This window comes from Eumetopias jubatus, unplaced genomic scaffold, assembly GCF_037043125.1.
Source record: "Eumetopias jubatus isolate StellerSeaLion01/CBP00866 unplaced genomic scaffold, mEumJub1_p1.0 scaffold_6, whole genome shotgun sequence".
Lineage (NCBI taxonomy): Eukaryota > Metazoa > Chordata > Mammalia > Carnivora > Otariidae > Eumetopias > Eumetopias jubatus.
Genome location: NW_028274812.1, coordinates 12862435 through 12889405, shown reverse-complemented (window position 1 = coordinate 12889405; position 26971 = coordinate 12862435). Strand labels below are relative to the sequence as shown.

Below are 26971 nucleotides of genomic sequence, written 5' to 3'. Positions count from 1 at the left end.
AAGTAAATGGCTTCCTTTTAATAACAGTTTTCAATACTGTAGTATTAACCTTAGACAACTGTCATAGTTGAGAAATAGGATGTTTTGCTTAGTAGTAATATAAAAGGTTAATTATTTATGTGAAAATACTTTAGCCCATAGGAAAGAATAGTTACGAAGCATATAAATATATTTGTCATAACAATTTTGTTAGCACTTTTATATATCAAATTCTGGCTTTCTTTTTCTTTTTTTTAAACTAGAAGATCCTATCCCACCATACCTGCACCACCAAAAGTTTAGTGTATAGGTTTGATCTTACTAGACAGATGTTTGTATACTTCAGATTTATAATTTTAAGAAAACAGGCATTATTTTCCCTGGTAATATACTTTTTACGATTTTATTTATTTGAGAGAGAGAGAGCGCACAAGCCGGGGGTGGAGGGGGAGGGAGAAGCAGACTCCCCGCTGAGCAGGGAGCCCAATGTGGGGCTGGATCGCAGGACCCTGAGATCATGACCTGAACTGAAGGCAAACACTTAACTGACTAAGCCACCCAGGTGCCCAACTTTTTTTAAAGGGGTTCTGGATTTGAGATCCTGAGAAAGATACACAGTTTTGCGTACCCTTTACCAAGTAGTATTACTTTCATTGTATACTTAACTATACTCTGCAAACTGTTAATTAGAATATTGCCTGTCTGCAAAAGCACACTCCGTTTCATGAGGACAGAGATGTCTGCCTCTTCTATTGGATCCATAGTGCCTGGCTCTTATGAGTATATTTGGAATGAGTGATGAATTGTTGGATTATAGATAATTTGCATTTTCTTTCATCTTTGTGCTTTTTTTTGTTTTCCAATTTTTCTGTAGTAAAATATTTTATAACCACAGAAAAAGGTTTTAAGGATATAAGGATATTTTAAAAAGGGAAAACAATTAATTTTGTTCACTGATTTTTAGATGTTAACATTTCAAATTTTATGTGCTTTGGTGTTCACAGTTATATATGGTTTATTTCAAAGATGCATTTGAAACTTTGTTTTGAAGGGTTGTTTTTTTTTTTTTTAAAGATTTTATTTATTTGACAGAGAGAGGGCACAAGTAGGCTGAGTGGCAGGGAGAGGGAGAGGGAGAAGCAGGCTCTCCGCTGAGCAGGGAGCTGGACGTGGGGCGAGATCCCAGGATCCCAGGATCATGACCTGAGCCGAAGGCAGCCGCCTAACCAACTGAACCACCCAGGCGCCCCTGTTTCGAAGTTTTTATACTCTCACATTATTTAGTGTAAAATCAGGAGCTGAGCCTTTGTTAAAAGTTTGATCTGGGAATCCTGGCAGAATATCCGTAACATACCTTTTTGGCTTTTGCTCTTTAAAACATTCTGCATGTTCAAGAATACTGCTACTTCAGTAGAAGTAACCCAAGCTTATATATTTGGAGTTTTAATTCAAACTTTTTTTTTTTACAAAGAAATTTACTTTAGTATAAAGTCACTGTTGGTCACATTATTCTTTTAGAACATGTTTTTTCTTAATGTTGGTTTTAGTGTTGAATCTGCTACTGTTAATTCTGTTATTGTTCTCTGGTCACATTTTGTTATGTCAAGTGCATCTCATTTTATGTTACAGTATCTAATATTTTATATTGTATCCCAACCCAAAAATAATATGGAAGGCCCTCTATATAAGAAAGGAGAACTTGTATATTAGGGAGTGACAAATTTTAGATATAGGGAATACTTAGGTTTTGACATGTTGAAGTAAAATTTGTAATAAAGTATATTGGTTTTCAGGTATTACAGTTGGAGAATAATCTCTTTAAAATGACTGTCAGTGAAACAAGTATCTTACTTACTTTTTGTTCCTATATGCAAAATACTGAATTTCTATTTCTTTTTAAGTTATTTAGGAAAAACAGAAATTTAAAAAAATTTTAATTTTGACTGAATTATAAAAATAATTTTCAAAAAGTATTTGCAAAAATTAAAAAATCTATACAGTCAAGGTAAAATGAAGAAAAATCATTTACATCTTTTTCTACTGTATTAGTTTTCTGTTGCTTTGAAACACATTGCCACAAACTTAGCCTACGGCTTAAAGCACCACAGATTTATTTTATAAATTCCATGGGTCACAACCCAAGCACTAGTTGGCTACCTTTGCAGATTGACTCACCAGGCTGAAATCAAGGTGTCAGCCAGGCTGTGTGCTCTCATTTGAGACATGGATTTCTCTTCTAAGCTCATTTAGGTTGTTGGCTGAATATAGTTCCTTGCTGTTATAGGGCTGAGGTCCCTGTTTAGTTTGCTGGCTGTTGGCCGAGGCCTTTTCTCAGTTCCTACCAGCCACCTTCAGGTCTTAGTAGTCATGTGGCCCCCTCACGTGGCAGTGAGCGAGAGCTAGCTCTTTGGTGTCCCTTCTAATGACACTAAGCCAGTTGAGTCAGAACTGCATTCTTACAATCTCATTTAACTCTAAATACCTCCATGACGTCTCTATTTCCAGACATAATCACATTAGGGATTGGGGAATTCAGACTATGAATTTTGGAGGGAGAGATAGTGTGGAGGACCATTGTGGCAAGTAAAGTTAGAACAAGATTTTATTAAAATATAATATATATTTTTTTAAAGATTTTATTTATTTGAGAGAGAGAGAATGAGAGACAGCACGAGAGGGAAGAGGGTCAGAGGGAGAAGCAGACTCCCTGCTGAGCTGGGAGCCTGATGTGGGACTCGATCCCGGGACTCCAGGATCATGACCTGAGCCAAAGGCAATTGCTTAACCAACCGAGCCACCCAGGCGCCCTAATATATTTTTCAAAGTAACCTACGCATGTAATTTTTTTTTAAGTACAAAAGAGATTTTATTGGAAGCTCTTCCTTCTCACACCATGCTGGATCCCCCACAGAGGAAAATGTTTAAGTTCTTAACACTTCAGTTCTTTTGATGATTAATTTCATATATCTAAGCAGTATTTTTGTAACACTGTCTTTTGAATGGTCAGTTTTAGATACTTATTGACTTTTTGCAAGAATTGATGAGGCATTAGTTCACTTGTGCTGCCCTTACTCTCTTTAATACCTTAATTTTGAGTGGTGGGACTCTGGAATTAGGTAGGACAAGTTATTTTCCTTTGGCTGTATCTTCTGTGTTTACTATGGCTTGTGGTTTCCTCTTTGTGGTCATCAGTTACTAATCCTCTTAATCATATTTCTGTTTTTTTGGAAATTTGTGACATCTTGTCTGCTGATTTACTCCTTTCCCTATTCTGCTTTTGAGTTCTTTTTACCTTTTTAAAATTTTATTCCTTATTATTCTCCCAATAGGAGGAAGAGAAAAAAAAATCTGTAGTCAGCATGCTATCGTGAATTGAAAGTATCAAGTTGTGTTTGTTCCAGTATCTTTTGTGATTTCTGATTTTGGAGATTTTAGGGATCCTAACTAGTTTGTTCTTTCTCTCTCTCTCTCTCTCTCTCCCTCCCTCCCTCCCTCCCTCCCTCCCTCCTTCCTTCCTTTCTCCCTCCCCCCTCCTTCTTCCTTCCTTCCCTTTCTTTTTTCTTTCTTTCCTCCCTCCCTCCCCCCTTCTTCCTTCCTCCCTTCTCTCCTTCCTTCCTTCCAGATTTTATTTTTTATTAGAGAGAGAGCGCACACGCAAGCAGAGGGAGCGGCAGAGGGAGAGGGAGAAGCAGGCTCCCTGCCAAGCAGGGAGCCAGGTGTGGAGCTCGATCCCAGAACCCTGAGGTCATGACCTGAGCTGAAGGCAGCCCCTTAACCGACTGAGACCCTCAGCCGCCCCCTAACTAGTACTTTCAAGGCAGTAGAGGACCATTGTTAGGAAAGATGGATTGGGTTGATGACTCAGTTATTTTAGGTTCACATAGTGGGTTAATTCCATTGATCATAGAATCACAAACTTGAAGGCCTAACAACCTGTAAATGAGCAAGATTTTACCAAAATTTGATTGTTTTCTGGGGTATGTCAGATAATGAGTTCTTTATTGGGCTCTTCCAAGTAATGATAGAATTCATGTAATACCTATGCTCAGATTGGGAAAGGCATTAACATTTTTGAAGTGAGTTTGCTTAAAATAACAGCCTGAAGCACAACGTTTTGTTGAGTTTTGGGTAACGAGTCACAGTGTGTGGAAAAGGGCAGATGAGGGAGGTCATGAATGTACTTTCCAGGGACGTGAGATTGCAGTGTTTATCCAAAAGCAAAATAGAAGCATACATTTTTAGGACTGAGAAATATTGTCCAAATTCAAGGTTGGCTTGCTTTTGTAATAAGTAAGTTCTGTTGGAACATCCCCTGCCCATTCATGTGTGAATTGATCCTTAGTCCTTGGCTGCTTTCTTGCTACAGGGTAGAGCTGAGTAGTGTGATAGAGACCATGTGGCTTCTAAAGCCTAACGTGTACTTGCTGTAATGACCGACTCTTAGCCCAGTCAATAGCTGACAAGTGACAACTCTGAAAATCTTTATTCAAAATAAGTTTTTTGTTGGAGTAGCCAGCAGCAACTAAGATATCTCAGTGTAGGTTAAAAAAAAAATTTCTCAAACCTTGATTAAAGTCACTAGAAAATGATTTCATTAGAAGTTGTTTTCAGATCTGAATACATTTGTTGAATGAATGCATTCATCAAATGAATACATTTGATGTGGTGCCTGCAAGTTCCTGAGAGGAGCTGAAACATAAAGGAGTTAGACTGAAATCCAGCCTATTGTTCAGTGCCTTTGTTTTAAATTGGTAAGTCTTGAGTTATAGCCATAGGAAGGGGCAGGTCAGGACTGGGACTTCATTTCAGTCCCTGAGGTCAGAGGGACATGGAGAGTTTGTATAAATCAAGGGTTGTCACATGAGATTGGATAGCATTAGAACAAAGCATTTGAGGGGAAGAAGCTTAGATTTGGGAAGCAGAGTTCAGACACAGCAGGTTATCAGTAGACCTAGAAAAGTTAAAATAGTCTTAACTGAGGGAATAATTTGATGGAACAAACTAATGGGAATCAGCAGCCATTTAGTTTTTAGAAAACAAGGAAGTAGGGAGCCAGGCCCAAGAATAGATTGGTGGGATTAAAACCTATAAATGAAAGGCGCCAGGGTGGCTCAGTCGGGTAAGCACCAACTCTTGATTTTGGCTCAGGTCATGATCTCAGGGTCATGGGATCAAGCCCCCTGTCGACTCAGCGGGGAGTCTGCTTGAGATTCTCTCTCCCTCTGCCCCTCCCTGCACTCGCTTACCTGCTCTCTCAAATAAATAATCTTTAAAAAAAAAAAAAGCCTATGCATGAGAAAACTGGGTATCTAGATAGCCCAAGCTTAGAGTGCATGCAGTCCTGATCTTCTGACCCAAGGATAGAGATGGGAATCATCAGGGAAATGGAAAAAAGTTCCCAGAATAAACTTTCATTCTTCTGCAACATTTTCCAGTGTAGAACCAGATCAAATTTTGAGAATATAGGGAGAATTACATTCCCAATTTTTGGTGAGGAGTTGATATATCTAATTAGAAAGAGGATTGGAATGAAGCCTGGCACTTCCTAATGGCAATGTTACAGCAGAATTAAGTTATCAGCTGGGTGAGACAGGTTTATCACTGTGTATCAGGCATTCTGTCATATCCTGTAGATCTAAAGATTAAATATTCTCTTGCTATAAATTTGATTACTTATAGAAGATTTTTAAAGCTTTGAATGGTCTGGCAGCATACTTAGCACTATTTTCTTTTTCTAAAATACTGAATGTTATATTGATGTCCTACAGGTCTCAAGAAATGGTCTTTGAGGGAGGTCCTAGAGGACTGAGTTTGATGTTGAGGATTGACAACAGGAGAATGTACAGAACACTTAAATTTGGAGCTAGAAATTGAATAGAAGGGGGAAAAAAAAGAAAAGGGGCGCCTAGGTTAAGTCTGACTCTGATTTTGGCTGGAGTCATGATTTCAGGGTTTTGAGGGGTGTGGGGCCTGCTTGGGATTCTCCCTCTCTCCCCCCCCCCAATAGAAAGAGAGAGAGAGGGAAAGAAAATAGAAGGAAAAGTGGAGGATGACAGGCTGTCTCTGCAGTCATGTGCTCAGTTCACATTAGTTCATTAAATGTATAAACTTATACTCCACCTACTTCAAAAAGAACTTTGAAACAGCTTATCAAAATTAGACACTGGTGAAAATATATTTTATATTTGGATACAATAAAACTAATGGCTAAATATAGCAGAGAAGTAGATGTCAATAGACATTTGAGATTTAATGTTCAGACAAACTTGAGCAAGCTCACTTAGAAGCCAAGGCACAAGATGGGAGAAACCTGTTAAACCATCTTTTTTTGATTAAAAAAGTAAGCACATGGAAACTAGCTGAATCATTCTCCTGTTTCTGCATTCAAGGAGAATATACTTTGGGAATTCTTATATAAGGGATTTTTTTTGGTTAAAGATAATTATTTCTTTAACAGATGGGTAAAACACAACATTCTAGAGCAAGTCTTTCATCAGTCTTCGTAAGCTAAAGACTTAATGTTAAATTTTAGTTAAGGCATTCATTGAGGAGTTATCTGTGCCTATTTTCTGATAATCAGATTTAATAAAGAAATGAGATTTGTTGGAAGCCTATGTATTAAGTGAGCCTTGGAAAAGTACTTAATTACTCGGTATTTCTCTGAGTACTACCTTAAATTTCTGCAGTATGTGCATTTAAAAAGGCAGGGGATCTCAGGTGAAAGCTGACTTTTCAGACTGTTGAAAATGTTTTATAAATCTAAATTATATTTCCCCTACCTCATCCCCTACCCTCCATCTCACACACACACACACACACACACCCCCACACCCCCCCCCCCCGCAAACAAAGCTGTGATCAGCTAGAGTATGAACTAATGCTTGATCGAAACTTCAGGGCTTTACTACACAAAATAAAAGTGTATGTAGTCAACTGTGGGGGGAAAGCTGATGCGTCTTCATTGCCCTAATATAAATTACTAAAGAATGGACTTGCAAGTGTTTGATGGATCCTTTAATATTATTCATTTAAATGGAGAATGCCTACAGAGTAGGATTTTAATTTTAATAATTAAAATTATTGAGCGACTGTTGAGCAACTTTAGTATGTTCTAAAAGCTTTATTTTTATGTGATGTTTCTGTGAAATGAATTTCTATTTTGTGAATGAGAAACCTAAGCTTCAGAGGTTTAGCAGCTTGTGATAAGGTGACATAGTTGGAATTCATATCCATGTTTTTCTGTGCAAAGCTTGTGCAATGCTGTGTCTTATATTTGTTCATTTTAATTTATTCTTAACAAATATCTATTTTCTCCCAGACACTGAAGATACAGTTTGGAGAAAAGGAAAAAATCTAAACAAAAAAGACATGGTGTCTATCCTTAGAGCTTATTCTTTTGTAGGAGAGGGCAGGGGTGGATCTCAGATGGGCAGTAGCCAGGGCCTGCTGAGAAATTCTGGGAAGCTGACCTTTGCTTTATACGTACAGCTTGTTGTAAGCACTATAAAATGTGTTGATGTTATTTTGTACCTGGTGAGTAGACTGGCATACAGGTAGGAATTGAAGCCACAAGTGTATTAAAATTTCCTGTTAGTTTAGCAGAGGTAGCTTATTAAATGGTCTGATGGGATCTTGACCTAATGGTTGGCAGTATGAACAGGTGGGCACTTCTCTGGGAACTTAAAGGGAAGGACATCTGTACTTCTCCCACAAATGATTTCAGCTTGAACAGCTCTTATAGCATTAACATCTTAATGGTATTAAAGGAACTTACAGCCTTTGACCTTTGGTGTTACTGTTACTCTTTGTGACAGTCCTTTTAAAAAATCAAGTATTAAATGATCAGACAAGTAAATGTCAAAGTACTATGATGAGTGCTTCAGAGGTGAATGACATTACAGTGAGAGTATAAAAGAGGAGGTATTGATCTGGCTGGAAAGGTAGGGAAGGCTTTCCTCATTAGGTGTTGCTCAAACTAAGATGAGTACACATTAACTAGCAAGGAGACCCTGGTGAAGAGTATTCGAAATAGAGGGAACAAGCTCATTTTCAACACTGTGTGGCAGGAAACTGAAACAGGATCATTGTGCCTGGAGCAAAGGGCTCAGGAGGGGAGCATGGAGTGAGATGAGACTGGAAGGGTGGACAGGAGTTCCGACTATGTGTTTATCCAAAGCATGGGAAGTCATTGACCTTTTTAAGGGGGTATTTAGTCACCTGATCAGATTAGTTTTTGAAAAGATAGACATTAGTTTTTGAAAAGATAGACATGCACATCCATTTAGAGGTGTCCTCTGAGTAAGAGATGAGAGTGTTTGGGGCTGTGGTTTTGGTGGTCGTTGGAGAAAGAAGAGGAGAAAAATGGGAAAACTGGGTAGAAATCAGTAGAATTCATTGATAGATAGGTTATAAGGGGTGCTGGAGCAAAAGCTGTAGAGGACTCCCTAAATTGCTAGTTGACTAACCAACACAATCTGTTTTACTTTTAAAGTCTGTTTGGTTGTTTTTGCAATGTTGTAAAATGGCCAAAGCTTCGTTTCCAGACTTTGAAGTTAGTATCTTACAGCATTATAGTTAAAATCTTGTCATCACTGAGTACACTGCAACTTTTAATCAATATTCATTTAACCTTAGTTACTTGTTCATTGCTTGATTCTCCCCCCTTTAACTTTCTCTTTAAGCAGTTTTATTATCCTTTGCTTATATGAGAGATTTCAAAACAAAATTATTTTTTGGTGGAGATTACAGCTAAACCTTAAATCCCTTGATTTCTAAAAAGTTTTGAGATACAGTTCATATACCATAAAATTAACCAATTTGAAGTGTGTAATTCAGTGGCATTTAGTATGGTTATACAACATTACCACAATCAATTTTAGAATATTTTTATCACCCCCAAAAAGAAATGTTGTACTCATTAGTAGTTATTCATCATTTCTTCCCAATTCCCCCAATTGTAGGCAGTCACAAATAGATTTGCCTTTTCTGAACATATCATATAAATGGCAACTTACAATATCTGGTCTTTTTAATACGGCTTTTTAAACTGAGCATAATGTTTTCAAGGTTCATCCATTTTGTAGCATGTATCAGTACTTCATTTCTTTTTTATGGCTAATATTTTGAATGGATATAACATTTTGTTTATCCATTCATCATTTGATGGACATTTGGGTGGTTTCCACTTTTTAAATGACTTTTATGAATAATGTTGCAGTGACCATTTGTGTACAGGTTTTAATGTAAATATATATTTTCATCTCTTTTGGCTTTATACCTGGGTTATATTACATATTACTATGGGTCATATTACACATTACTATGTTTCACTTTTTGAGAAACTGCCAAGCCATTTTCCAAAGCTGCTGTACCATTTTATATTCCCACTAGCAATGTATAAGGGTTCCAGTTTCTCCACATCCTTGTTCACACTTGTTATTATCTGTCTTTTTGATTATAAACAAGTGTGAAAATGTAACTCATTGTGGTTTTGATGTGCATTTCCCTGACAGCTAATGATGTTGAACTTGATTTTTAAAAGAAAGCAGCACTTTGATTTTATTGGGAATATAAAAATGGAAATGTTTGGTAATTTCATGTAATTGCTTAGAGACCATTAGTTTTGCTGTATTTAAAATTTGTTCTTCTTTTTATCAGTTGTATTCCCTGAATGACTACAAACCACCCATTTCTAAAGCGAAAATGACCCAAATTACTAAGGCAGCCATCAAAGCTATTAAGGTGAGTAATAAATTTTACACTTGTGTTTTCAGAAGAAAATACTATACTAATATTTTAGAGGAAGGATAATTATTACAGATTATACAGTTGACCATTGAACATCACAGATTCGATCTGCACAGGTCCACTTACACGTGAATTTTTTTTATAAATTCAGTGCATTACTGTGAATATATTTTCTCTTCCTTACGATTTTCTTAATAACATATTTTCTCCAGCTTACTTTATTATAAGAATACAGCGTATAATACATATAACATAGAAAATATGTGTTAATTAACTGTTATCAATAAGGCTTCCAGTCAACAGTAGTTGATTTTGGGGGTTGTCAGAAGTTACATGGGAATTTTCGACTGTTCAGGGAATTGGTTGTTTAAGGGTCAACAATGTATTTTCTTCCTCTTTACAGGGTTAATACATGTTAGTGAAAATTTATCATCACCTGTGAACTCTCCCACCTAGAGATAAACATTTAACACTTTGATAAATATAAGCTTTGAAGCTACTATCATTTTTCTTTACTTAGAGCCACATTGTGGTGAATGTGTTTGTTATTTGTCACACTGACTTTACAGAATCTTGGTAAGAGGTTTCTAAATAAAAATTAATGGTTTTTTCCTTATTGATTCTATTATAGATTTGAAAATGAGCCATTAAGAAAAATAATTGAACCTCATTGTATATAGGATGTTTAAGCTGTGGGAAGAGGCCGCAGGCCTTTAGCCATTGCTCTAAGAGGTTTTGAACTGATCTATGTTGACTCATTGAAACTTCTGAAAATCTCAGAGAAAGGTTGGACTTTTCTGTAGAGAAATATACATAATGCACAAAGTTTTGCATAAAATTTCTTGACTTTTAAGTACCTTTTGAAGTTCAGCCATGGATACCTCTTTCTTGTCTGCAAAGCTAAGCCTCCCTGCTTTAGTAGGGCTGTTAAAATCAAGAATGATGGGGCGCCTGGATGGCTCAGTCGGTTAAGCGTCTGCCTTCGGCTCAGGTCATGATCCCAGGGTCCTGGGATCGAGCCCCGCATCGGGCTCCCTGCTCAGCGGGAAGCCTGCTTCTTCCTCTCCCACTCCCCCTGCTTGTGTTCCCTCTCTCGCTGTCTCTCTCTCTCTGTCAAATAAATAAATAAAATCTGAAGAAAAAAAATCAAGAATGAATGAGGGCTTATATTTAATTAAGTAGGTTTTAATCTGTGGATATTTGGTGGTGTTTCCCTACTGTAAATAACATCAGCCATAACCGGAAGCACCATTTATTTATTTATTTTTTAAAGATTTTATTTATTTTGACAGCGAGCGAGAGCAGGAACACAAGCAGGGGGAGTGGGAGAAGGAGAGCAGGCTTCCCGCGGAGCAGGGAGCCCGACAACGGGGCTCGATCCCAGGACCCTGGGATCATGACCTCAGCTGAAGGCAGACGCTTAAGGACTGAGCCACCCAGGCGCCCCAGCAGCAATTATTTAAATAAATTGTCTTTGAATAATAGCATTATCTGTTAGATTTAACAAATTCCTGTTTACAGAGAGAATCGCCACTAGGAGAAAATTCAGATAGTTGTGATTTTTCAGTGTTTTGGTGGCCAAAGCTTAGTTTTCAACATGCAGTTAATTTCTTAGACCATTGTAGTTAAAATCCCTGTATTTATATGTGGAAAATCAAAGAGGTGATAAGTGATAAGGACAGTGACCAGTAAGCATATAAGCAAGAGAATTCTTCAAAAAAGTGAATTTTCAGGATGTCTGATAGGCTTAGTATAGAATGTTTAGTCTCTTGTACTTTCTTTATCCTATTTTACATTGTGATCTGATTTTTATGATCATGATTCTGAGAGTGTGCAAACATGGATATTACCATTTTTAGTCTATGAAAATAATTGAAGCATTTTATATAACTTGAGAATACTTCTAAAAAAATTTTTTTCATTGAAGTATAGTTGATACACCGTGTTCTAGATTTAGGTGTACAACATTAGTGATTCAGCATCTCTATTCGTTATGCTGTGCTCACCATAAGGGTAGCTGTCATCTGTCACCATACATTACTATTGCAATATCATTGATTATATTCCCTATGTCGTACCTTTTGTTCCTATGACCTATTCATTTCATAACTGGAAGCCTGTATCTCCTCCCCTTCACCTATTTTGCCCATCTCTCCACCCCCCCTCCCTCTGAGCAGAATATTTTTTAATTAAAATATTCTGTAAGGTATTGGTAGCAACATTACTCCTATTTTTCAGATGTGGGAAAGGTCTAAGAGAAAATAAGTAATTTGCAATAGTCAGAATAAATACAGCTAGATTTGAACCCAAGTTTCTCTCAATCAAGAACCTAAACATAATAATATACTGTACTATTTTGATTTATTGTTGCTGCTTTAAATTTTTTAATTTTGAAAATTCAAACATGTTGCAAAATATTATAATGAGCCAACACATAGTTTTCCCTTAGATTTTCCAGTTAACACTTTGCTACATTTGGTTTATTTCTACACACACAAACACATTTTTTGGCTGAATCATTTGAGAGTTAGTTTCAGATTTCATTCATAGTAGCACTTAATCCCTAAATACTTGAATTTGAATCTCCTAAGAACAAAGACATATCCTAAGTAACTATATTGTACACTGATCACATGCAAGAAATTTCAGGATCCAGTAAGATCATATATTACATTTATTTGTCCTGTCACCCAGCCTTACCCAGCCTTTGTTTGTTTGTCATGCCATTGATATTTTTGAAGAGTTCATACCAATTGTTTTGCAGTATGATATTAAACTGCATTTAGTACCTATGTAAATTGAGACTTAGCTACCTTTTTAAATCAGATTTAAATGATATTGTGTTTTATATGAGGTAAGTCATTGATTTTTTATATCTATCAGTGTTTAGAGACATTATTTTAATGGGCGCTTGTTAACATTGCACACTGTCAGCAAAATCTCACAAAAAACCTATTGGGGAAGAAGACCTATGTGAACTGATAAACTTTGAATTAAAGTTTAGTAAGCAGTTTTCCTCAGAATTACATGTAGTAAAGTAGCTAGAAGCAAAAAGCATTGTCAAGGTGTTTTCCAGAAGAATTAATATTTAATAAAAATCACTCAGTGTGTAATTAATATTTTGTATGTTGCTTTTAAATGTTTAAGTAGTGCTTACTTTTAAGTAGTTGTTTTGGCTTTTTTATTTAAGTGACTTACACTGTTGAGTAAACTGTTCCTTTATAGTATGAAAATTTTAGCCAAGCTTAAACTTGTACATTTTGCTTTGATGACTATGAGTAATCAGGTTTCCTTTCATTTTGATTTTTGATTTTCATGATGCAGTTCAAAGGAATGTTCATGTGTCTCTTCAGTCTCGGGATATCCCTTAAAGTATAATTCTTGAGATCAAAAGTATAAATAGAAGCACAATTCAAGTTCTTTAAACAAATATGCTAATTATGCAGTTGCCATTGAGGTACTTATTAAGCATAAATTTTAGATATCTTTTGCTTAATCTGTAATTTTTTTAATCTATAATTTCTGATTTGTTCCTTTTTAGGTTTATTCATAGTGTTGTTTCTAAAACTTACATCTGTTTTCTTACTATTGATAACAGCCCATTATTCATTTTTATTGTGTATGTTAACTTCACTTCTGCTGATTTGTTTTGGCTGATCCATGAGAACCTTATACATCTCTATATCTTATTATATATGCTTGTTCCGTTTTCCAGGAGAAGCAAGAGATAATGAAGTCGAAAACAACTCCCTTGCATATGTTTATTAATGCTATTTGTTGAGTTATTTGATATTTCTGGTATTACCCTAATTTAATGATACCATAAGAAATCTTTTCCTTCCCTGAAAGTAAGAATGTACATCTGCCTGTGTGCTTATTGCAAGTACTTTGCTGTCAACGTAACAGTTTGTGAAAGTATAGTTTTATGAGGACTGTGATCAAATTCTTTTCTAATTCATAACAAACTTTGGATAGACAGTTGGCCCTTGAACATCATGGGCGTTGGGGTGCTGATCCCCCATGCAGTCAGGAATCTATGTATAACTTTGGACTCCACCAAAACTTAACTACTGATAGCCTGCTGTTGTCCAGAAACCTTACCGATAACAGTTGATTAACATCTAGTTTGTATGTTATATGTATAATATACTGCATTCTTACAATTGAGTGAGTCAGAAAATAATGTTACAAAGAAACTCAAAAGGAAGAAAAAATACATTTATAGTACTGTTTATTGAAAAAAATCAGCATGTAAGTGGACCCACACAGTTCAAACCTATGTTCAAGGGTCAATTTTACTGACCATGTATGCACTTTAAGAATCCTTTACTAATTAGGTATCATAATAATTGCTTATGAAGGTGGGTGACATGTTTGTCTCAAAATTCATGATTAAAATTCATTGTTTTGATAGACCTTTTAAACTATGTTAAACCTGTGTTTAACAGGAAAATTCAAATCTAACTGAATAGATTTTAAAACCACACTTCATGTTTTTTTCTTTTAGTTCTATAAACATGTGGTACAGAGCGTTGAGAAATTCATTCAGAAAGTAAGTATATAATTTTCAATATATAAGCTAAATGTACTATAATTACAGATTAATGCCTTGTACTCTATTCTTTTAAATCAGATACTCAAGTTTAAATTGTTTTGGTGGACTGTTCAAAAGTGATTCCATTTATTTTCTAATTAAGAAATAAGGGTGCCTGGGTCGCTCAGTTTGTTAAGGGTCCAACTCTTGATCTTAGTTCAGGTCTTGATCTCAGGGTTGTAAGTTCAAGCCCCCCGCACTGGGCTCCACCAGCATGGAGCCTACTTAAAAAAAATAATAAATTTAAAAAAATTAAATGATAGTGCTTTTTGGATAATTCTGAAAACAGTAACTTTCATTTAGGTAGATGTTCTTTTAATTTGCAGTGCCATAGTGAGCATTTGTCCCTTGAAAAAAATGGTGTTCATATGATTGATTTTAAATAAAATTATAAATGTGTTAATTCTCACTTGTCATTTCAAGCAGAATGCCTAGAGAGCAGCTCTTTTAGATAAGGTGTGGATAAGACATTGCCTGCCACCTACTTCTCTTCTGCTGATTGATTTTGTCTCATCCATTAAGACATTATACATCTCAACATCTTATTTTATAGACCTGAAATTCCATTTTCTAGGGTAAGCAGAGGGTGATGAAGTTGAAAACAGCTGTCTTATACACATTTAGTAATGCTTTTTATAAGCAGAGTCCAAAGTGACCAAATTATAGTTTTTTGCCCTCTTGGTGATCAGTGCCCTATTCATGCCATGGTTTTTGGCAGGAGTACATAGGGCTTAAAACTTATGAAATGATACTATATTTGTACTTTAATTGAATTTAGGTTTTGTACTCTGCCCATGTTCGTGTGCCTAGATGTAACCAGTACCAGTTTGAGAATCAGTGGTATATGGCATTAAGGATTCAGTAGGGTTGCAGTGTTTCTTAAAAATAGTTGACTAGGAGAAGGGTATGTGAATCAAAGTGAGGTGACTATGTTGTGTAGGTAACCTTGACTACATCAGTTAACCTTTATGCGATTCAGCTTTTTTATAAAGTCTTGGTTTCTTAGAGTATTAGTAAAACATATTTTGAGATGAACAACTAGTGAATTGAGGCTGAGATGCAAAGTAAACTAAGTATGCTCTGTGTTTTAGGTAAATCACAGTATAAAATAGAAATGTTGGTGATTGGAAAATTTCATTTTTCTAAAGTTTTTAAAAGTTGTTTTAAAAAGTTTCGAATGTCTAAAGCAGTGCATCTTAAAAACTTTTTTGTGCATAGGAGTTACCTAGGGATTTTGTTAAAATTCAGATTCTGAATTCACTAAATGTGGCAAGGGGCTGAGAGTCTGCATTTCTACCTGTTCCTAGATGATACTTTTGCTGTCAGTTCAGAAGCCACAATTTGAATAGTAAGGGTTTAAAGGATAAACATGAACTTATGAGTGAATGTTTTTTGACTGATTTGATTTAGAGCAGGGGTACTTCTAATAAGATATTTCAGAATCTTAGACCTTAAGTGAGCAAAATTATCTCCATTGTGAGATAATTGTAGAATCCGTCTGGAAAAGCAAGTCAATATTGGGGGGGGGATGCTGAAGTAAAGAAAAGGGTAGAATTTAATCTCTTTACAGGACACTGCATGGTATAACATTCAACATAGAAATGTTGAGAGGAGAAACCTCATACAGTATGTACAGTTTGGAACTGTTCAAATATAGTTTCATTATACAAAGTGCTCCAATAGCCACATTTTAAGAAGAATTCTTAGTAGAAAAACAGTAGGACAAACTTATACCAAACATAGTACAAACAGCTTTATGCCGTGCACTCTAAAAGTTAGAAGTCCCAGGAATGCCATCCTCCATTTAGAATGTATAACCTTCAGACGTAATTTCTGGCACAATATTTTGACCTTTCTCTTAAGAGAAGTACTTCTCAATCAAGTTTAGTGAAGCTTTGTATACAAACTCATCTTCATGGTTTTATAGAGCTTCAGTTTTGTCCAGCCCTCCACATTCTTCAGTCATTATACTGAGTTTCTAAGTTTCTAAGTTTCACCTAGTTTCTCCACAGCCTGAAAGACATATGAAATGCTGTCTTTCATAGTTAAGAGATTCATCAACAATTCTGCTATGTCATGGTGAATGAGGTAAACAGTCTGTTCAACTCTTCCATCACTTGTACAGTTGGTCACAGCCCAGACAGTTTACTTCTGTATCTTAAAGTCTGCCTTAGAAGGATACCTGGCTGGCTCAGTCAGTAGAGCATGAGACTTTTGATTTTAAAGTCTGACTTAGAACACCAAAGTGGAATAACATTGCCAGTCAGTGTCTGGGCAGAAATTTAAATGCTTTACCCCTACCCCGTTTAAAGCAGAAATTCGGCAGTGGGTTAGTGTAATGGTAAATTGAGTTGTGGGTGTACATTTTTAAGCTGTTTTGTGATAATTGTAGATTCATCTGTCATTTAATCAATAGATAATAATGATACTTCCATTAGATTACAGTAAAGAGAGATCCCATATACTCTTCACCCAGTTTCCCCCAGTGGTAATGTCTTGATAACGTAAGTATTACAACCAGGACGTTCATACAGTCCACCAAATTTAGATTTTACCAGTTTTACGTGCACTCATTTGTATGTATGTATATTTAGTTCTAAGCAATTTAATCATACGTATTGATTCATAAAACCACCACCATAGTCAAGATATAGAATAGTTCCATCACCCCAGGGAGCCATCATATTCCTTCCCCTTTTTATAGAGCCACGCTCTACTCTCCTCCTCCCCCCATTCCTAACTCCTGGGGGGCATTAGTCTGTTCTCTATCTCTAATTTTGCCATTTCAGGAATGTTATATAAATGTAGCCTTTTGAAATTGGCTTGTTTTGCTCCATATTATTTTATTTAGATCCATCCAAATTGTGCACGTGTCTAATGGCTCCTTCATTTTTGAGTAACATTCCATGGTATGGATGTACCACAGTTTGTCTAACTGTTCACCCATTGCAGGTCATCTGAATTATTTCCATTGGGGGGGCTATTAATAAAGCTGCTAGGAACATTTGTCTGTGGATTTTTGTGTGAATATAAGTTTTCATTTCTCTGGGAAAGTAAGTGCATGTTTTGTTTTATAAGAAATTGCTACTCTTTTCTAGAATGTCTCTACCATTTTACATTCCCACCAACGGTGTATGATCCAGTTTCCACATTCTTGCCATCATTTGGTGTTACCACTATTTTTTATTTTAGCTATTCTGATGAATGTATAGTGGTGTCTCATTGTGGTTTAATTTGCATTTACCTAATGGTTGATCATGTTGAACATATTTTCACATGCTTATTTGGCATTTTCAATGAAATATCTCTTCATGTTTTTGTCCATTTTCTGATTAGATGGTTTTTTACTGTCAAGTTTTCAGAGTTCTGAAGAATATTCTAGATGTAAGTTCTTTTTAGTTGGTAGCTTGTCCTTTCATTCTCTTAACACAAGATCCAAGGTCTTACAGAACAAAGATTTTTTTTTGGTTTTGATGAGGTTCCAGATTGTATATAATTTTTTTAATACCAGAAGAAACCTTTTTTTTTCTTCTTTCCTATTCTTACTGGAACTTTAATATGGGGGAAAGGGGAGACATAAAACACAAGTAAAAATGTTGCAGTAGTGGTTATGGTAGGGAACCAGAAGCCCACTCCACCTATTTTGTTTTCTGCCCCATAGTCCTTGACACCCTTGCATAGATGCTTTGTTTCTGTGGAAGCCAGTTTGTAAAATCACTGAATTAGAGTACTGTTTATAGTAGAAATACTGTTTCAACAAATTTATGAAAAAGTCCATTTGTCATGTACATTATATATGGTCAATTGAAAGATCTAAGAAAAATGTGCGGTATTATTTAATGATGTTGACTTGTAATGTTGGGTATCCTCTAGCCCCAGAACACCACATATTAGCTTGGCTATACTTTTCCTTCACCCATCATAGACAAATAGTGCAAGGAGAGGAGAAATATGGCAGCAGTTTGATAATATGTTATTTGTGAGTCTGTGTTTAGCATGAAAGATGTATAGAGGAATGATAGTAATAAATGAAAAGATAATAAGACGATTTCCCATAGGCCAGGAAAATTGCTTGAAAGATTACTCTAGCTTCTCGCCTCGGGTGTGGGGTACACAAAGATTTGGGCAGTTGGCCACAGATAGTTTGAAAACAGTAAATTTTCAGATTCTCACTTTCCTTATGTACTTTTTAATAAATTCTGCTCTGGGATATTTTAGATCAGCTCTTCGTCCCATATACCTTAAATGCTATTGTCAGTATCATTCAGTGCTTTGCATGTATAGCCACATGCTCCTGTATTTACCATTCTAGCTTTGCTTCCTTTAATGTTAACTTTTATTTTTTTATTTTTTGAGTGAGAGAGAGAACAAGCACTCGAGAGTGTGTGAGCAGGGTGAGGGGCAGAAGGAGAGGGAGAAGGAGAATCTTAAGCAGGCTCCATGCCCAGCACTGAGCCCCGTGGAGCTCTGTCTCACAACCCTGAGATCATGACCTGAGCTGAAATCAAGAGTTGGACGCCCAACTAACCAAGCCACCCAAGTGTCCTTAATGTTAACTTTTAGAGCTGAAAGTGGTAGCACGAATTCTAATAATAGAATCATTATATAAGGTGTGTTTATATATTGCAAAGTGTGTGGTCCAAGTCACCTAGAGAGTTTTTTTGGCAAAAAACTCTTGACTTCTAATGGTATTCACATAACAGCTTGAATAACATTAGAACGAAAATCATGTGATATGTTTAAAGGTGCATTCTCCCTGTGTTATTGCCTTTCTCCTATTTCTGCAGCAGAAGAAATGGAAATTACTAGAATGTAGTTTGAAGATGATATAACTGAAAACTTAATATGACATGACTTTATTATTATTAGTTATAGAGTAAAAATTCCTCATACCAGTGGAAAGTCTTAGGAGTTCTTGTGTTTTCAGTACTGATAGAACTTGAAGAGGAAATTGAAAAAGCATTTCAGGTTTTTGGTTGTAATGTTTCCTTAGGTTTCTAGTTGGTGACTTAGCTAAGTTTACCAATTATTATTAAGTTATTTTAAAACATTAAGTCATACTTAAGATTTTTTTTTTTTTTTGCCATTTTTGTGGCAAAAATGCCTAATCTACAAGTGAGGGAAAATCTGTTCTACGGCATCTTAATGGTATATATAAAAATACTGTGGATGAAGAAATGTTTTTTCCTTAGGCCTTATAGTTTACCTCTAAACTGCTAATATGTTTGAAGCTTTGGGATCTTACAGTAGGCCCCAAAGGTCCATTTATTATCTTGTGCACTCAGATTCTTCTGTGTTGTGAGTCTGTAACCTGAGTTTTTGTTATAAATCAGCGAAAAAGATGTGTTTTTTTTATATTTAGTACATTCATTACTTAACCATTCAGTATTAATTTTTTAAAAGATTTATTTGAGAGAGAGAAAGCACAAGCGGGGGGAGGGGCAGAGGGAAAGGGAGAGAGAATCTCAAGCAGACTCCCTGCCGAGTGCAGAACCTGACATGGGCTCAATCTCAGGACCCTGAGATCACAGCCTGAGCTGAAATCAAGAGTTGGACATTTAACCGACTGCGCCACCCAGGCACCTCTCAGTATTAATTTTTAAAGCTCTTACAAGCAACTTATAAATTGTATTCAGTCTCACTCTCAAGATAATCATTTATATGAAATAATGTATATCAGATTTTTTTGTGTTTAGCAAAATTAAGATGCCAATAAATCAAGTTAATCAGTAATTATTAATCACTTATCTGTGTTTGTGGCATTAGGGAATAGATAAATTTTAACAAAGTGGATGTCCTGCTTTTCATTAAATTTTAAGTTTTCTTTATTGAGATACATTATTTGCTCAGCTAGGTTGATATTTCTTTGAATGTATGGTAGTCAAAGGGGAAAATAGCCTTTGGCCAGATACATGAACTGAAGGATGAATATGCTAAATGTTTTGGGAACATGAGGGAAAACTATTTCAGGCTTTCAAAAACTGTAACTTTCAACAGAGCAGATGTTTTTAACCTTTACGTAGGTTAAACTTTAAACTTCAGTATCCAGACACCAACCCTATTGCCCTCTTATGTCTCAATAGTCAGAATGTTTCAATAGATACTTGTGATTGATAATAAAGGTCTTTTCATTTTCTTGACTAAGTAAGAATCTAAGGATAAGAGTCTTAAAAAGTATTTGAGGGAACAGATGAAGCGTCATAGATGAAGCATCATCTTGTATTTTTGCAGAATAAAATCACTCATTGTCTCAGCTGAAAATGCCATTAGAAACGTATGTGTGTGTTAGGGGTAGATTGAGGATCGTTTTCTCACTGGTACTCGGGTTTCCAAGGATTTTTCAAGAATGTAATTTACGTGCCATATGTGATTTCCAGGAAATTATTTTGGGTGAGATACTTACCTAATTACACGCAAAAATTGAAGCTGCTTTTTGCAGCCATAATTCCATGTTAATTAGTATAAGCTTGGAAAGCAGGTTTTCTTATGCTTCTGGATATGGTGACAAACCAGGAGCAGTAACCTTGATACTAAAAGGATTCTTCATTGTGCTCACCTAACCAGAAGAAAAGCTTGTGGCAAGAAAGTAGGAAACATTTTCCTCAATTTGGGTGGTGGATAAGAAGGTTGAGAAACATTTATCAGTGGAGTAGCTAAAAACTAGGATAGATTACTGGAATCATAATGGTTGTGTCTTTATTATAGGTGTGGTATTTGAGAAAACTTTTGAAACTTCGGGCTCCGTGTATTTAGAATGTTATAGTGTTCCTTCATTAGTTCAGAAACCCTTTTATATGGATTTTAGATGAAGTCTAATGTATGTTGGCAATGCATTCTCTAGAGCTCTTTCCTGAATTTGCTGCTTCCTTCCATGTGGCTTTTCAAAGTCATTAAACAAAAAATTTTTTTTGTTACAACAGTACCTTATTTATCCTTTTGGCTTTTGCCATTCAAGCCAGTTATGCAGTACAGTTTTGGAACTTATGTGATTGGCAGTTGAACTGGGTGAATGGAGTAGCCAGTGTAGATTAAAATGCCATTCCAGAGACAGATGGTGTGGAATAGTCAATGTCTGAACATTCATTACGTCTACATAAGCATTGTTTCTGTATTTGTATAGGATTTATAATGAATGCTACCTTCTCATTCCTTCCCTTCCTATTCTTTTTTCCATCAGTGTAAACCAGAATACAAGGTACCAGGACTTTATGTTATTGACTCCATTGTACGACAATCTCGACATCAGTTTGGTCAAGAAAAGGATGTGTTTGCACCCAGATTTAGTAATAACATCATTAGCACTTTCCAGAATTTATATCGTTGCCCTGGGGATGACAAGGTATGCTGCCTTTTTTTTTTTTTTTTAATTAACATACAATGTATTATTTGTTTCAGGGGTACAGGTCTGTGATTCATCAGTCTTTATCAGAGAAAGACGTATCATCTCACTGATATGAGGAATTTTTTTTTTTAAGTCGATACATTACCCTTTGGTCTAATGAGACTCTATCTTAACTATGATTTTATGTTACCCTGTACTCCTAGTAATTCTGAATTTGAATATTTAGTTATTACACTCTCCACATTCTGAAATTCTTAGCATCTTAAACAAAAGTGGAGAGATGTAGTTGATTTGGCTATTTTTTTAACTTATTGAAGCAATTGGTGTTAAAGAAACTGGCTATAATAAGCTTTTGGAATTACACTGAAAGCATATTTATTCTCACACACAACTAATTTAATGTTTTGATTATTTGACCTGATATTTACCTATTTAGTGTCTATGAAAAATGGATTTGCTAAGCAGTTAATAGAAAATAACTGCATTTTAAAATTCTTTTATTTTGGTAAAGTTTTATTAGTACTGGAAACCACACTACTAAGTTTTTTAGATCTGAATGAATAAATATTCTGTACCACATAAAAAGAAGGCTTTGGATCCTGAGAAAGAGTAAAAAGGGGTTCTTTATATGTGTTCAAAGGTATTAGAAGTTTACATATTTTGGGATACTGATTTGGAAATTTAGATTACTCTTCTAATAGGGTTGGTTGCAACATTAAATTTTTAAAAGATCACATTAGATAAGGACTTTGTCTTAAAGTTTGTTATTTGTTTAAAACATGAAGGCAAAATTACCTGTAAAATACAGCTTTGGTGCTGAGATAAATCCTGATCACTTCAACAGCGTTAATACAGTCTCCAGGCAACCGTAACCATCGATCTCATTAGACTTCCCATAGAAGCTGAAACTGAGTTGTCATTCCTGCCTTCTACTAAATGTAGCTTTCATTTACCTTGTACATCTGTCAAAATGAACTTTTTTTTTTCAAGTGTGTTAAGATTAGCAAATCAAAATTACAGAAACATGATTTCAGGGGCAGAAAGTATTACAGAAGTATTTTAATCCATCCTTCCCATCCACTGTTCGAATAGTCTCTGTGAAATGACTGTGCTAAGTTTTGAAAGCAGAAAATCAAAATGTCATTTTTCTTTTTTCCTCCAGAGTAAAATAGTGAGAGTATTAAATTTATGGCAGAAGAATAATGTGTTTAAGAGTGAGATTATTCAGCCTCTTTTGGATATGGCAGCAGGGATTCCTCCCCCAGTTGTCACACCTGTTTTGGCCAGTACTACTACTGCTATGAGCAACACCCCAGGTATGTTACCTTGATAGAGATTTGTTTTCTAAATATTCTACTTTTTTTTTCCCAGGTGATTATTCATTTATAAAGTAACAATTTTAACAGTGCAAGAGAACTTATCTAGCATTAAGTAATTGAAAGGAAATGTAATTCGAAGGAAAAACAGACTCAGAATTTATATTTGTGTATAATTCTTTTCTAAAAATTAAAAATCTGAATTTTTTAAATCCCTAGAAGCATAAATATAGTGAACTTTGGGAAATTGTTTTGTCAATTAAGTGTTCCTGATGTAGGCTATCCATAAATTTTCATGTAAATCAACTTGTAGTATAGCAGGGGAGCTTAATATTTATAAGGAACCCTGAAAAAATTATCTAATGAAGCCAAGAATGCTTTAGTAATAATCTCAAAATCTTGTTTTTTAAAGTATATTTAAATGTCATTTTAAAAATTTATAATAGTTCAGGAATTTACATTTGGTATATATTTAGTTTTTGGTGTGTGTGTGTCTGTACATATACACATCCATTTTTAAACAAAAATAGTTTTATATTGAACATACTATTTTATAATTTTTCAATTATATTTTGAATATTCCCTCATGTCATAGAATTTTCTTCTGTAATAAGATTTATAATGATTTCTAAGTAGTATAGTCTTTTTTTTTTTAAAGATTTTATTTATTTATTTGAGAGAGAGAATGAGATAGAGAGAGAGTACATGAAGAGGGGGAGGGTCAGAGGGAGAAGCCGACTCCCCGCTGAGCAGGGAGCCCGATGCGGGACTCGATCCCGGGACTCCGGGATCATGACCTGAGCCGAAGGCAGTCGCTTAACCAACTGAGCCACCCAGGCGCCCCAGTAGTGTAGTCTTCTTTTAAAGTTAGTACTAGCTTAATGAGGACAAGTATGGACAGATCCTTTTGTATTTTTTTTTCAGTCTACCTAATTCTGTAATTAGACAATAAAATAAAAACATTTATTTAAGTTTGTATATATTTTATAAAAGTGACAAAGCAAATCTCTCTACCTTTCCAAGTCTTATTTATTTACTTACATGTCTATTTGGGTGGGTGTGATGTCTTTTTTTTAAAAGGAACTCCTGTGACACCTGTTACTCCAGCCAATGTGGTCCAGGGTCTGCCGGATCCGTGGGTATCTCAGATAACAAACACAGATACACTTGCAGCAGTAGCTCAAATCTTACAAAGTCCTCAAGGCCAACAGGTGAGCAGTTTTTTTAGTTAAATCAACAATGATTTAGAACTCATTATTTTCCTAATGTATTATTTTACAATGTACCACCTGAAGAGTATGTGTTATTTCTGTAAAAATGAGATCACACTATAGATACTACTCTGTAACTTGCTTGCTTTTTCATTTAGTAAGGCATCATTTTATGCACTGTTTTATACCAAAATACTGACTTAGCACATAGTTTGTGCAAAACATTATTAAGTGCTATTGTTTTATTTATTTATTTTTTATTATGTTAATCAACATACATTACATCTTTTTTTTTTTTTAAGATTTTATTTATTTGACAGAGAGAGACACAGCAAGACAGGGAACACAAGCAGGGGGAGTGGGAGAGGGAGAAGCAGGCTTCCCGTGGAGCAGGGAGCCTGACGTGGGGCTCGATCCCAGGACCCTGGGAACATGACCTGAGCTGCAGGCAGACGCTTAACGACTGAGCCACTCAGGCGCCCCTACATCATTAGTTTTTGATGTAGTGTTCCATGATTCATTGTTTGTGCATAACACCCAGTGCTCCACGCAGAACGTGCCCTCCTTAATACTCACCACCAGGCTAACCCGACTCCCCACCCCCTCCCCTCTAGAACCCTCAGTTTGTTTTTCAGAGTCCATCGTCTCTCATGGTTCGTCTCCCCCTCCAATTTCCCCCCCTTCATTCTTCCCCTCCTGCTATCCTCTTCTTTTTTTTTTCTTAACATATATTGCATTATTTGTTCCAGAGGTACAGATCTGTGATTCAACAGTCTTGCACAATTCACAGTGCTCACCATAGCACATACCCTCCCCAATGTCTATCACCCAGCCACCCCATCCCTCCCTCCCCACCCCCACTCCAGCAACACTCAGTTTGTTCCTGAGATTAAGAATTCCTCATATCAGTGAGGTCATATGATACATGTCTTTCTCTGATTGACTTATTTCACTCAGCATAACACCCTCCAGTTCCATCCACATTAAGTGCTATTGTTACTCCAGTAGCAAGACCAGGGATGTCTTCTCTGTTAGGGAAGATGTCTTTCTATGTTAGGGGAGACAAATAATAAAAAGTATAAAACTTTATTTAGATAGTGATACATGACTTAAAACAGGATAAATTTTTAGAGTGACTGGGTTTGGGAGGAGGGGTCAGAATTAGAGAGGGTCGCCCAGAGAAGGTGTTTTTGAGGAAGTGCCATTGGAAGTGAGACGAGAAATGGAACTACTCATGGTAGGGTTTGAGGATAGCCCATTCTTCACATTGCCTTTTCTTACCTGTCCTTTAAAACACAGATTAATTGGGATCTGTGCAATAAGTCCCCCACTCCCCTCAAACTCTTTTTCCAAATATTCATGAGGTTTCAGCCACCTGTGAGTTTTTGTTTAAATGTCACTTCAATAAGGCCTTCAAAAAGTGATTTAAAACTGTGCATTCTTTCATCCCCTATGCTTTTTCCTATCACCCTACTTTCTTTCTATTACATTATATAATTGATTTATTTTATTTATTCTCTGTCTCTTTCCACCAGAATGTATGCTCTACAAGGATGAGAATTTTTTTCATCTGTTCTGTTCACTGCTGTGTCTCCTGTGTTTAGGTTGTAGCAGATGTTTGGTACATTTTTGTAGAATGAGTGAATAGTATATGGAGGTGTAACAGTGTTGGGTATGCAAAGATCTTTCAGAGTTGAGATGTCTGGAGGGTCAGATGGCCTGTGCATGTAAGTTAATGATGACACAGTTGACTAAGTGTGGACCTGGTTTCAAAAGACAAATGGTGGGCTGAAAAAGAGTTCATATGGTAAACAGTGGGGAATTTTTTCATGTTGAAGTCACTGATCTGAACAGTACTTTAGTGGATGGGAGAGGCAAGAAGCCTAGAGCTAGGAAGTATCTTCATTTTGGTAACAATGGTAAAAGAAGGGAAGTAACATATGTGAAAAATAGTAGGGTTGCAGACTCTCTAAAAGGACAGTCTCCAAAAAAAAAAAAAAAAAGACCATTATAGAGTTTTAAACATGTAAAACCTAATTCAGTTATAGCCTTAGATTAGATCCAGTTTCTCCATTTTGGGGGACAATTGGGAAACTGAATTGGATATTAGATAAAATTATCAGATTACTAATTTTATCTTGTGATAATGATATTTTGAAAATAATTCATAAAGCAAATGTTTTCATTTTAAAAGATACTTACTAGAATAAATACTTTTGACAGGAGAAGGGATTTTTCCAGAAGAAATAGTGCAAAGAGAGTTAAGAAGACACAGTAATTGATAGAATATTAAGTCGAGAGTAGAAGGAAAAGTAGGGTGCTGCACTGGTCGAACCTGACTGAAACAGTAACACTGGCTGGAAAAATACGACATCAAAAGGAGTAGTTAAAATGTGTACAGGAGAAAATATGGTATTAACCCCCTTCTCTCTTTTCCCCTCTGCCCCTTCTTCCTCTCCCTCCATCCTGTCTGTTCTGGAGCTTCCTCCTTGCAGTAACTAAGCTATCATATATTTTGGTATAATTTTCTTTGCTCTCACATCAGTAGTTTGTAGTTACGGTTTGATCGCCAAATGACTAGTTTGTTTCTTAATGTAGCTGTTTTAGATAGGCATGAAATTACTTTCATCTTGGACCTTCTCCCACTATAAGTTAATCTTCCCTTAAACAGTACACGTGTCTTGTCTCTTTTCTAAATTGATAATACTCAGATTCAACTCAGAAGTTGATTAGGAAAGTATTAATTACTTCTAAGACGTACATAAACATAGGGTTTACTTAA

General features: G+C 35.8%; 1 protein-coding gene across 9 annotated transcripts in view; it reads left to right on the top strand.

Annotated features, from left to right (window-relative positions):
• Nucleotides 1–26971, top strand: part of SCAF8 (SR-related CTD associated factor 8) — a 216059-nt gene that overhangs the window by 22288 nt on the left and 166800 nt on the right. For all 9 annotated transcript variants that reach the window (XR_003609283.2, XR_003609284.2, XR_003609282.2 and 6 more), the window contains 5 exons: nt 9637–9720; nt 14234–14278; nt 21498–21659; nt 22825–22978; nt 24059–24189. Coding sequence is in view for 6 of the 9 variants with exons in the window: in XM_028103219.2 (XP_027959020.1) it covers nt 9637–9720; nt 14234–14278; nt 21498–21659; nt 22825–22978; nt 24059–24189 (576 nt within the window). In the remaining 3 variants the exon portion in view is untranslated. The remainder of the gene's footprint in view (nt 1–9636; nt 9721–14233; nt 14279–21497; nt 21660–22824; nt 22979–24058; nt 24190–26971) is intronic.